At 37.6% G+C, this 12,773-nt stretch overlaps 2 protein-coding genes across 2 annotated transcripts; both read left to right on the top strand.

Annotated features, from left to right (window-relative positions):
* The first annotated feature begins 1,971 nt into the window (after nt 1-1,971).
* On the top strand, nt 1,972-6,796 carry LOC108806851 (protein CROWDED NUCLEI 2). Its single transcript, XM_018579057.2, has 8 exons — nt 1,972-2,386; nt 2,540-2,749; nt 2,872-3,125; nt 3,205-3,475; nt 3,563-3,646; nt 3,820-5,720; nt 5,931-6,108; nt 6,258-6,796. Exons 1-8 carry the CDS (start codon nt 2,075-2,077, stop codon nt 6,531-6,533), a joined length of 3,486 nt encoding a protein of 1,161 aa, XP_018434559.1. The 5' UTR covers nt 1,972-2,074; the 3' UTR covers nt 6,534-6,796.
* A 327-nt stretch (nt 6,797-7,123) lies between these two features.
* Nucleotides 7,124-9,138, top strand: LOC108852649 (piriformospora indica-insensitive protein 2). Its single transcript, XM_057006868.1, has 2 exons — nt 7,124-7,454; nt 7,917-9,138. Exons 1-2 carry the CDS (start codon nt 7,242-7,244, stop codon nt 8,967-8,969), a joined length of 1,266 nt encoding a protein of 421 aa, XP_056862848.1. The 5' UTR covers nt 7,124-7,241; the 3' UTR covers nt 8,970-9,138.
* Nucleotides 9,139-12,773: the final 3,635 nt, after the last annotated feature.

The raw sequence follows: 12,773 nt of genomic DNA, 5'->3' as shown, positions 1-12,773 counted from the left end.
AAATTGAGAAATATTGTAGTTTGGCAACAAAAGTGAATAGATCGTATGTTATTTAGCTCCATTGCCCAACTTGAGCTCCACGACAAACATAATTAGGTTATTTTGCACACTAGTTGGTCACAATTTACAAAAACACACACACACAAGTTATACACAACCCGTTGATATTATATAGGTATATTATTATAAATAACTAATTCAAGTCCAAGTGGAGAGTTAATCAGAATTCTGCTAAATAGTTTATGGAATTAACTATATTTCTTTTGTCAGTACATTTGTTGGAAATCATCAAAGTGTGTAATTAAGTTTAAGATGATCCAACTAGACTAAAACAAGCAAAGCACGAACAAAAAAAAAAGACTTTCTGATAATCAAATGGGATCAAAGCTTTACAATTCGCTTTCTACATGTTAATAATACACAGAAGACTAGTGAACCGTGTCAATATGAGATGTTTTTAGGGATAATTTGAAAAATACTCTATAATAAGTTTGAAATTTAAAAAGTACATCTTCTTTTCATTTTTTTTTCAAAAATTACACTTTATTAAACATGAAAAGACATTTTTGTCCAGATTATATATTTTAATAATTGAAATTTAATTTAAAATTAATAATAGTAATATTATTATTAGAACCTTAACTCTCTCTTCTTGCAACTTTCTCTTCTTTTCCAGAGTTTTATTTCAAAAGCATCGTGGCATGTTAGCTCTCTGTCTTTTTCATGCATCAATGTTTGTAGACATTAGAGTGTGTGCAATTCAAAAACAAAAAAAAAGAACATACATGATATTTCTTTTTTTGTGTGTTGAATGATATTTTGTTGGTCTGTGATAATGAGCTTAAAACATTATCAGGTACTGATACAAAGGTGAGAAGTGTACATTACGTACAGTGCTTCGAAAACTATCTACTTCTTGCGAAGTGTTTTTATTTGGAATTCTGTTTTTTATCAGTGTGCATTTCAAAGTGGGGGAAAAGCATTAATTTGATGAAAGGTGAAAATGGTCAAATTTATCACAAAATCAAAACTAAAACAAATTACCAAAACCTAGAAAATCAAAACCAAATCCAAGATGAACGCTTAGAACACAAAAATATCAGAATACACTTAAGTATAGAAAGAATAAATTATAAAACTAGAGAAAAATGGTTTGGAAAACAGATCGAGAAAATTAGCAGAAAGAAGAGAAGAAGACATGTCGCTCATTTTTTCCCCAAAAAACTTCAAAATTTAAGATATTATTTAGATATTATAAAGATTTCTTTTTAAAAAAACATATCTTATAGTTGAAATAGTTAGTTTAAATATTAAATCAATTATGATAATAAAAATGATGATGACATTAAATATTCAGATGGGCTACTTTAGTAAATTCATATATACAAAATTGTAGTTTTCAAAAAGCATAAATGATAATGTAGTTTTCAAATTAAAATCTCATATAAGTGTATTTTTCCAAAATTTCCCATGTTTTTATCATGTTATAACTTCCTATAAAAGCGCTTATGATATTTCAACTAAGATTTTAAACTTTTAGTGTTTTAATTAAATTTCTTTTTCTTCTCTATGTACTTTTTCTTTCTATATCACGGGGGTACACACGTTTAGAAAGAAAAAAGTATATAGGAGAGAAAAAGAAAATTTCACTTTCTCATTAGCGGTCAAGACCCTACGTAATTAATTTTTATTTTATCAAAACACTTTAGTCATCTTCGTTAATTACTTTTGAAAAGAAAAAATCTTTTCAAAAAGCCCGATGAGGCTAAATTTACAAACATTGGGCTTTAGGCTACGTTAATGAGCCCAAAATAGGCTTATCATAACTGGTCTCTTAATCCGCTATGTAATTATCTTTAACCAACTCGGTTAATCAATCCGCCTTCTTCATGGAATGACTTTACCTTTCTACCCCTCCACCAACCATGATTTCTATTTCTATTTTTTTTTAATCAGGGGAGGAACTTGAAATTTCATAAAGCCGTTGTATTGGTTAGAGAGAGAAAGCAACATAGAGAGAGAAAGTGAAATTAGGGTTCCCAAAAAAAAAAATTGTGGATCCTCTTCGGAAACAATGTTCACGCCGCAGAGAAAACAGTGGATGTCTCCGGCGATGACGCCGAGAAGCGAGACGCGCCTTTCCAACGCGGATAGAAAGGGAAAGGCGATTGCGTTCAGCGAGGACCCGCCGGTGAATTCGACTCTCCCGCCGCCGCCTCCGATTGGAACTCTGACCGGAGAGGGCTTTTCCAGGGGTCAGACTGATGATTATACGGATATGGGGGACTGGAGAAGATTTAGGGAAGTGGGTTTGCTGGACGAGGCTTCGATGGAGAGGAAAGATCGAGAAGCGCTTCTTGAAAAGATCTCCACACTCGAAAAGGAGGTACCTTTGATGGAATCAAGTTTGATTGTTTTTGTGATTATCTGTTGATGGGTTTGTTAAATGGGCCGTGTGTTATCTAATTAGAAGGTTTAATGTGTTAATTAGATATGTGTTCATGATGGCAATTTGTAACCTTTAGCTTTTCCTGTGCAGTTATATGGCTACCAGCACAATATGGGACTTCTTCTCATGGAGAATAAGGAGTGGGCTTCGAAGCACGAGCAACTGAACCAGGCGTTACAAGAAGCTCAAGAGATTCTTAAGAGAGAACAGTCATCACATCTTTACGCATTGACTACTGTGGAACAACGGGAAGAAAACTTGAGAAAGGCCTTGGGTTTGGAAAAGCAATGCGTGGAAGAGGTACCAACAGTTAGTTTTAACATGATGGATATATCTGGATGCATTGATTGTTTGGAACAGTAAATCATAGTTCTGTACTAGTTAGATACTTGGAGATAAAATTCTTTCTTTTTCTTTTGCAGCTTGAAAGGGCTCTTCGTGAGATTCAAGAAGAGAATAACAAGACAAGGCTCGCTTCTGAAGCTAAGTTAGCTGAAGCAAATGCTCTGGTTGCTAGTGTTACCGGTAGATCTTCTGATGTGGAAAGCAAGATTTATTCTGCTGAAAGCAAACTCGCAGAGGCAACTAGGAAGAGCTCTGAGCTGGAAATGAGATTGAAGGAAGTGGAGACTCGTGAGAGGGTCCTGCAACAAGAGCGGCTTTCATTTGCTAAAGAGTAAACATAGATATTCGTTATACGACTTTAAAAATTGAAATCTTTTTGTTAGTCTAACTTGTATGTTATTGCAACGCAGGCGAGAATCATATGAAGAGACTTTCCACAAGCAAAGAGAGTACCTTCATGAATGGGAGAAAAAGCTTCAAGAAAAGGAAGAATCAATGCCTGAACAGAAGAGAAGCCTGAATCAAAGAGAGGAGAAGGTTAATGAAAAAGAAAAGAACTTGATGTTGAAAGCAAAGGAACTTGAAGAACGCGAGAGAAAGATTGCTTTGTCAATGTCAAAGTGTAAGGAAACTGAAGAGGATTTGAGTAAGCGATTGAAAGAATTGACGGCAAAAGAGAAAGTGAGTTGTGATGGATTTACCCTTGAACATTGCATCTTTAGACCCTTGTTTTTTCTCATGTGATTTTGTTGTGATGGATTTACCCAGGAATCTGGCACACTCCAGAGCATGCTAATGGCAAAGGAGAAGGAGTTGCGAGCACTTGAAGAGAAGCTTATTGCTAGAGAAGGGGTAAGGTTTAAGGACACTTTTGTGCAACAACAGTTTTTTTCCTATAGCAGAAAATTTTTGCTCTACGGTTAAACAATGGAATCTCACTAACTCCTATTACTGTACGTTCTGTCGTGCTGCACCTTAGATTATGTTTTTGGTAATTAAAGCTTTACCTTTTATCTCTTAAACAGACAGAAATTCAGAAGCTTATTGATGATCAGAAGGCAGAATTAGCTGATAAGATGCTGGAATTTGAACAAGAATGTGACGAGAGAAGAAAATCTCTGGACAAGGAACTCCAAAGAAAGGCGGAAGAGGTTGAACGACAGAGAGTTGAAATTGATCATGGCGAGGAGAAGTTGCAGAAAAGAAACCAAGCTCTGAATAAGAAGTTTGAGCGAGTGACTGAAAAGGAGATGGACCTTGAAGCAAAGTTTAAAGCTATTAGAGAAAAGGAAAAAAGCCTACAAGCTGAGGAGAAAAGGTTAAGCTTGGAAAAGCAACAATTAATTTCTGATAAGGAGAGCCTTGTGGATTTACAACAAGAGATTGAAAACATCCGGTCTGAGATGATGAAGAAGGAGGATGCGATTCGAGAAGAACTCAAAAGTCTTGAAATCAAGAAGAAAGAGAGGGAAGAGCACCAGAGACTGCAATCTGAACTCAAGTCCCAGATAGAGAAATCAAGACTCCACGAGGAGTTTCTTTCCAAGGAAGTTGAAAATCTGAAGCAAGAGAAGGAGAGATTTGAAAAGGAGTGGGAAATATTGGATGAGAAGCAGGCCGAATATAATAAAGAGCGAATGACAATCTCTGAAGAAAAAGCAAAGTTTGAGAGGTTTCAAATGCTGGAAGGAGAAAGACTGAAGAAAGAAGAGAGTGCTTTGAGGGTTCAGGTAAAGCAGGAACTGGATGATATTAGACTGCAGAGGGAATCATTTGAGGCCAATATGGAACACGAACGTTCAGCATTACATGAGAAAGCCAAACTTGAGCATTCTAAGGCGCTTGACGATCTGGAAACGATGAGAAGGAATCTTGAAATTGAACAACAGAAAAGAAAAGAAGAAGACGAGAAAGCTCTACAAGACAGACTGTCTCAGTTTGAGGATAAAAGAAGGAAAGAGCTTAGTGATATCAATCACCGTAAGCAGGCTTTGAATAGAGAGATGGAAGAAATGGTGTCGAAAAGGGGTGCTCTCCAAAAGGAAAGTGAAGAAATTGCCAAACACAAGGAGAAACTCAAAGAGCAGCAAGCAGAGATGCATAATGACATCAGTGAACTTAGTACACTCAGCATCAACCTCAAGAAACGTAGAGAAGAGTTTGCCCGTGAACGGGGTCGGTTTCTAGCATTTGTTCAAAAGCTCAAGGATTGTGAGAGTTGTGGGCAACTGGCGAATGAGTTTGTACTCTCTGATCTCCAACTACCATATAACGAAGAAGAAGCTATTCTGCCACCTAACGGAGTTTTGAGTGACCTTCCAGAAAGTTCTGATGCGTCTGACTCCTGTAATATCAAGAAATCTCTAGACAGAGATGCATCAGGAAGTGGTGGATCTAGAAGGCCCAACATGTCGATACTGCAGAAGTGCACTTCAATACTTTTCTCACCAAGTAAAAGAGCTGAGCATGATGTGGACACATGCAAGCCGGAGCAGCGTCCATTCTCCTCACTGGCCGTTAATAAGGAAACAAAAGGTGAAAGACCACTGCCAGTTAGCTCATTCCCGGACGAGGATGAGGAATATACAGACAGTCGAGTACAAGAAACATCTGAATGTTCTCAGTTTTCTGAGCTCCAAAGTGCCAGGAGTGGACGTGGACGTGGCAGACCTAGAAAACCCAAGCCTTTTGTGAATCCTACTAGTTCCGCCAAGCATGCCAGCCCTGAGGAATCATCAAAAGGTGAAGTGAGTGGTCACGTTTCTGGTACTAGCGAGAAGACAACAGCAGGCAGAGGTGGAAGGAAAAGACAGCATGCTGAGGATACTGCTACTGGTGGTGGACGTCGTAAGAGACAACAGACTGCTGTTGCTGTCTTGCCGCAGACCCCTGGCCAAAAACGCTACAATCTGAGGCGGAACAAAACGTAAGTTTCTTAATCTTGCGACTGTGTGTTTACAAAGCCTTAATATGGCTTCACGTGATTTTGTTTAGAATATGTTGTGTTAGAGTTTAAGGGGCTCCTGTGTTAGTTTAGTTTCACTTTTGTAATTTTATGTGTAATAGTCTTACATTCCCTATCATTGTTGTGTCCTAATTCTTCTCACTGATGTCCTAAAATCTTATGGATGTACAGCGTAGACCAAGCTCCAGCAAATGTTGAAAATAATGCAGCTGGTGGTGAAGATGATGCAGACATTGCTCCCTCTGCGCCATCAAAGGACAATGTCGAAGAAACTAGCGAATCTGTCGTGGAACCTCTTCCAGCTAGAAGATTAGGAAGTTCGGAAGTTAGGGTTGAGAGAGTTGTAACGGTAAGAAAAACTTCCTCTCTCTCTTCGTTGTGGATTCTCATGTTTTAAAGTTCTACAACTGTTGACTGAATAAAACCTTGCTCATAAATAAAGTTCATGACAAGACAAAACAACCATACATACTAATAAGGTGATTGGTTCCATGGCAGGTGGAAACAACTACAACTACAGCTATTGCCGCTGCTAATACCAATGTGGGTGTTTCGGTTGCAAATGCCGAAGTAGCAGCTAACATCGCGATGAGCTCCGCTGTTGAAGATGATCAGACGCAGAGAAGAGTTGATGAAAATAAGAATGAAGAACATGAGGATGGAAATGATGAAGAAGATTACGAGGATGACGATGACGATGGTGATGATGATGGATCACCAAAACCTGGTGAAGGATCCATAAGAAAGAAGCTGTGGACTTTTCTCACCACATAACCATCTAACGTGGATGATCAAAGAGATGTTACTTTCACATTTACTATTATGTAGAACCATTTATGTCTTCTTGTATCCAAAGACACCCCTTTTGATGGAGGATGAAGTTAGGGAATTAGAAGCTAGAGGCATGTGTTTAATGATATGTACTTCCGAATTGACAGAACCTATAAGCACCAGGTTCCAGAAGGATATTATTGATTACACAAATAAATGTCAAAGGATGATTTTCAGAAAAAAAAAGCAGAAACATTAAAGAAAAATCTTTGTCAACACTAGAGACATCAATTAAATGCCATTACGCTTTGATATGTGTGCTTCACTGCATGCTCAACTACATATACACAACATTGTACATATGATAAATGTATTGGTGGATTCTATATTTGTAATTGTTATGGGAACAAATGAAAGCTTTTACTTTACGTAACAAAAGTGGAATATGTAACCAAAAATGTCTATAGAATTTTTTTTTCTCTTTTGCTTTTTTCACCATTTGAATTGTAATGAGAAAAAAGCTAAATTTGATTCCCAACGACCTCTCGCTCTCTTCTCAATAAATAATAACAAGCACCCACCCAATAATCTCAAAATTGAAAAAAAAGACAAAACAGATCACACGCTTTGTTTTCACCTGTTATTCTCTGTTCTTGTGCTCTTAGAGAGAGAGAGAGAGAGAGAGAGAGAGAGAGAGAGAGAGAGAGAGCAATGATGTGGCAAATATTTTACTCTCTTCTCTTACTATCTCTACTTGTTAGGTGTACCGGAGATGAATCTTCGCCTGAAGTAACCTATTCTGAAGAAGGTCCAATGGACAAAAGAGAACGAGAAGCTTTGTACTCTGCGATTCAAGGGTTTGTAGGCGATTCTTGGAATGGCTCTGATCTCTATCCTGATCCTTGTGGTTGGACTCCAATTCAGGTTTTTCTTTACAAAACTCTGTTTCATTAAAACCATTTTTGTGCAGCCATGTTATGTACCCTCAAATCTTTAGTCTTGTCAGAGAACATGAAGATACTAAAGAGCTTGAGCTTATGATGTACAAAACTTTTTAGCTTCAGATATTTTGTTGAATCAAACTCAAATTCAGAAAAGCTTTTGAAATGATGTGTTAAGATTTTTGTTTTCTAGCTGTCTCAATAATTCTTCAAAAAATGCTTTGTTGTCCCCATTGAAAATTTTCTATAATCGGATAGTGAAGTTTAAAGCTTCAAAGCAGCAAAGTGAATCCTATTTTCATATAACATGTTTGTTATCGTTTCTTAAAATGTTTTTCAATTATATGGGCATTGGCCCCACCAATCATTCCTCTATTTTTCAGCTTTTCTTCACAATAATCCAAATTCGAAGAATAAAATATTTTTTTTTCCTTTTGGTTTTCAGGGTGTTTCGTGTGATATGTACAACGACTTGTGGTATGTCACGGATTTGAGTTTAGGTCTTATTCATGAAAACTCGCTTCCTTGCTCCTCAAGTCTTGAGATAAGGCCAGAGTTATTTGAGCTCAAGCACTTGCGATCTCTCTCCTTCTTCAACTGTTTTATCTCTCCCGTTGTGATAACTAAAGAAGACTGGATCAACTTTGCAACTAACTTAGACTCGCTCGAGTTTAGATCCAATCCCGGTCTGGTCGGGAACCTTCCTGAAACACTCGGCAACCTCACAAACCTGAAGTCTTTAGTGGTTCTTGAAAATGGGTTCAGTGGAGAACTACCAGCGAGTATCTGCAGCTTAAAGAGTCTAAAGCGCATGGTCGTCGCGGGGAACACGTTCAAGGGAATGCTCCCAAACTGCTTCCAAGACTTAAAGAAGCTTTTGATCTTGGATTTGAGCCGCAACTCTTTCACAGGGACGTTGCCTTCGTCTTTTGGAGACTTGACTTCATTGCTCAAACTTGACCTAAGTAACAACCTCTTGGAAGGGAAACTACCTCAAGAACTTGGGTTTTTGAAGAATCTGACACTATTGGATCTGCGAAAGAACAGATTCTCCGGTGGGCTATCCAACAACATTGAAAGGATGCAATCTTTAACGGAGTTGGTGTTATCAGACAATCCAATGGGCGAGGAAATGATGGGAATTATTAAGTGGGAGAAGATGACAAGTTTGGTCATTTTGGATGTGTCCAAAATGGGTTTGAGAGGTGAGATTCCCATTGGTCTAACCAAATTGAAAAAGTTACGGTTTCTTGGTTTGAACGACAACAATCTAGCCGGTTTTGTTCCATCCGAACTTGAAGCTTTGCCTTGTATTGGTTCATTGTACATCAATGGAAACAATCTAAGAGGTGAGCTTAGATTCTCTAGGAAGTTCTATGAGAAGATGGGAAGGAGATTTAAAGCTTGGAGGAATCCAAATTTGTGTCAACCATTTAAGATTGTAATGTCAGAGCCTCAAAAGCATTTGCTTCCTCTTGGAGTGAAGCCATGCACTTGAAACCAGGAGGAGCTCATCATCAAGCCATCATCTACCTTTCTTAAATCTTTTGTTTCTAATATGTATCGTCTCTTCTCTTCTTTTCGTTTTGTATTTGCTATTGCGGATATGAAAATTTGGCCCGTGAATGAATATGTTGACGTTTAAAAAACGAGTCTTGTTGGGCCGATGATGAGGTTTAAATTAACAAAAGTAGAAAAAAAGAAAGCAAATGAGTTGGCCCACACAGGCTTCGAAACGCGACTACTCTTAACATAAAAGTTTGACTTATATTAACCTTTTCAGATGGGTTTGAATGCTAATTGATTTAGTTATTTGTTTGTACATTTTTTTTTTTGCAGTACATCGATTTCATGTTGACATTTCTTCAACTTAAAAGTTTATTCATAGCACATATGTCCATCAAATCAGACCTATAGTGGTGGCTTAAGTGAAAATTCGAAAACCAGTAGAGCAGAAGAGTTTAGAGGGAATTATAGCACTACACACTGGCATCGTAGTCCACTAAAATTCGAAAACCAGTAGATCAGATATATGTTCACAAATTGAAAATCAATAATTCCGTCCAGTTTATAAAAGGCATTTTACAAAAAAAAACCTAACAGAACTCAATTGCGTATGTGTATAGTTCAAATTCGTAAGGTGAGAGAGGAGGGAATAAAAATGGGCTTTTAAAAGGCCAAGGACGCCGCAACCCATATCACCAAAGAGTGTTGAGCAGGGGACAAGTCATGTGGCTTAATGCCAAGTAATAGAGTTTAGTCTCTTTGAAAAATAAATGCTCTACAAGACTACAATAATTAATATCCAAGTTAAATGGTTCATAAACCTGGTCGTATAAAAAAGCAGGGAACCTAAGTTCTTGTAAACCAAACAATGACAATACGGACCAAAAACGTTCTAATCCAATATAAATCTAGGGTCAAACATGCAAACAATAACCTTAGAGATACTATCATTAGCCTCAGTGCCGTGCCTAGGTATGTAGGGGCTTAAGGCAAATCTAAAAATTGAGGCCTTTCAATTTATTTAAGAAAAAATATATGAAATAGCTTGTAAATCAGAAAAAATAAAGAATGGAAAGACTTATTAGAAAAAAGAAATATCACTGTAGAATAACGGAAAAAAATATTTATGATAGGGAAGAAGATATATAGCAAACGAAAAAGAAGAGACACACAGAGAAAATATAAAATTATTTTGGAAAGAGTTTATTTGTAAGAGATTTTTTTTACTTATGTATGTGGAAATACATCCACACAACTGGATTTTCTTTTTAGTTGAGATTCTAGACTTTCTTTTAAGTTTCAAATTTTAGATTTTCATTTATATAGTCAAAAATAAAAAAAAATGTAACTTTATCATTACATAAACACTCACTAATATTGATATGTAATACCAAAACTGAAAATTAAAGGGCCCCTAAATTTTCATATGTTTTGCGGGGCCTGTGGCCAATACCTCTTTGCTAACATGTAAGGCACGGCTCTGATTAATTTAGCCTCGAAGAAAAGTGTCTCTTATGAGAATATGATCACGTTAATATATGTAGTACAACTTCTATATTAGTAATTATTGGATGTATTTTTTTTTTAAGTTATTGGATGTATTTAAGTTGTGGACGTGAGAGATGTTGCACTCATGGTACATGCAGCCAATTGTAGACAGTGACGTCAAATGACATTTAGCGAACTCTTCAATAAGTTTGAGTCTTGCTCATCTAGATTTTAAATCCTATAGCGAACTCTTCTCCTTTGAACTCTGGAACCGAGTAGCATTGAGATGTGGCATATCTCCCTGTCGTGACTGGTCTGGCTCCATGAATCAGATGATCTCCTTAACTCTGCCTCGTGCTTCCAAATCGCTTGTTGTGCTTGCTTGGCAATCAACGCAATACTGGATTTGGAATGAGCAAAACGCGAGACTGCATGCAGCTACTTTTCGGTCCGTTGATACCATCTTCAAGGTGATTGACCGCCAGATTCGAAACAAGATTGGATCTCTTCGCCAGTCAAACGCGATTGTCTCTTCTGGCATGATGCAAGCCTGGTTTCGACATTCTTGATACAACCGGCGGTTCCCCTCCTCTTCTCTTACCATAACTGTGTTGGGCTTAAACTGAAGGGATCTACCAACTTGGGCTTTTGGGGTTTAATTGGGTTCTTACAACTTTCGAAATGGGTTTAATTGGGCATTTGCTCCTAACTAAGCTTAGGCTATAAACATTTTAATTCTCATGCATTTTTAAATATGAAAGCCAGTTTCAAAAAAAAAAAATAGACCTTAAATACTGTTGAAGATGTTTCATCCAACTATGAAATTTATAAAGAATAAGTAGCCTAATTGTGGATTAAATTATTTTTAAATGCCAATTTACTATACTAGTAAGAAGCTTGGTCACATATTTAGATAATTTAATGTTGACAAAAAAATAGATAATTTAATATTTTTATTATTTTGCCAAACATATTAAAAATTTTGTAATGTTAAACGTGTCAAATAAGTAACCAATTCTGATTCAAACTCCTGTCATTTATAAAATGAATTAAAAAATTTAATCAACTTCTTAGCATTTTAAATTATGAAAAAAAAAGTTTATGAAACGGTCGAAAGCAATGTAGAATTCATTACATCCACACGTTAAAACAGTCCAAAAGATGCACTGAGCACTGATAGGAGCTGTCCTAGATGCGGTGACTCTGAGGAAACTATTAATCACTTGCTTTTTGAATGCCCCCCGGCACTTCAGGTGTGGGCTCTATCGGACTATCCGTCCCTTCCGGGTTACTTCCCGAGTACTTCTGTTTATCAAAACATGAACCTCCTGTTTAGGAGGAAGAGAAACGTGGCCTATATGGAACCACTTATTGAGACCTTCCCATGGATCTTATGGTACATTTGGAAGGCACGCAACGAGAAAGTTTTCAATGGAAAGGAAATCTCACCAGGTGACACCTTGCAGCTAGCTTCTATAGAAGCAGAATGCTGGAGAAAGGCAAATTTACCGGAGGATGGAGAGGAGGATGAGCTACAACCAGCACCGTCGCGAGTTTCGACTCTCCCTGTGAACCCTCAATGCCCGACCTGTCAAATTGATGCCTCATGGGTTGATAATGGCACGGTTAGTGGGCTAGGGTGGTTCTATAAGGATCAAATGGGAGTCGAAAGATTTGGTTTACAAGGATGCCGGAAGAGCTTATCAGCTCTCCATGCAGAGATGGAAGGACTCATATGGGCCTTATTTTGTCTCCGAGAAGTACAATGTACTGTGATCCATATGGAGACGGACTGCTCCGACCTGGTGGATATGATTGCCAACCCGACTGATTGGCCGGCCTTTGCCTCCGAGTTAGCCTCCTTCCGTCTTCTACGCGCCGGTTTCCAGGATTTCAGCATCGCCCATATACCCAGGACTAGGAATGTGCGTGCAGACTCTCTCGCCAAGGAGGCGAGAAACAGCGGTGTTCTTTTTTCCCATATAGATCAGACCCAGCCGGACAGAGCGTCTCTTAGGAACGCCTCAAGACCGACTACCACTTGATCTAAGAAGTTGGGAGCCGACAAAAAAAAAAAAAAGATGCACGACCACTCGCTTTATCCCCTAATATATACTCCTTCCGTTTCATATTAAATGTCGTTTTAGAGAATTTTTTTCGTTGCAAAATAAGTATCGTTTTAGAGTTTCAATGCAAAATTTATTAACTTTATTCTCCATTCTATTTTTCTATTGGTTGAATTGTATCGGTAATGATGTTTTTATATTGAAAATATGCAAAATTAAATGTTTTCTTAATCCGTGTTCAC

Source organism: Raphanus sativus, chromosome 1 (genome assembly GCF_000801105.2).
Source record: "Raphanus sativus cultivar WK10039 chromosome 1, ASM80110v3, whole genome shotgun sequence".
Lineage (NCBI taxonomy): Eukaryota > Viridiplantae > Streptophyta > Magnoliopsida > Brassicales > Brassicaceae > Raphanus > Raphanus sativus.
This window is presented reverse-complemented; position numbering and strand designations above follow the sequence as displayed.

What these genes read in the sequence shown, in the direction of transcription:
- LOC108806851 (XM_018579057.2), top strand. Translation starts at nt 2,075, where the DNA reads ATGTTCACGCCGCAGAGAAAACAGTGGATGTCTCCGGCGATGACGCCG. An exon ending in AATCTGAGGCGGAACAAAAC is followed by an intron (nt 5,721 to 5,930) that starts GTAAGTTTCTTA and finishes ATGGATGTACAG; the next exon opens with CGTAGACCAAGCTCCAGCAA. An exon ending in GGGTTGAGAGAGTTGTAACG is followed by an intron (nt 6,109 to 6,257) that starts GTAAGAAAAACT and finishes GTTCCATGGCAG; the next exon opens with GTGGAAACAACTACAACTAC.
- LOC108852649 (XM_057006868.1), top strand. Translation starts at nt 7,242, where the DNA reads ATGATGTGGCAAATATTTTACTCTCTTCTCTTACTATCTCTACTTGTT. An exon ending in GTGGTTGGACTCCAATTCAG is followed by an intron (nt 7,455 to 7,916) that starts GTTTTTCTTTAC and finishes TTTGGTTTTCAG; the next exon opens with GGTGTTTCGTGTGATATGTA.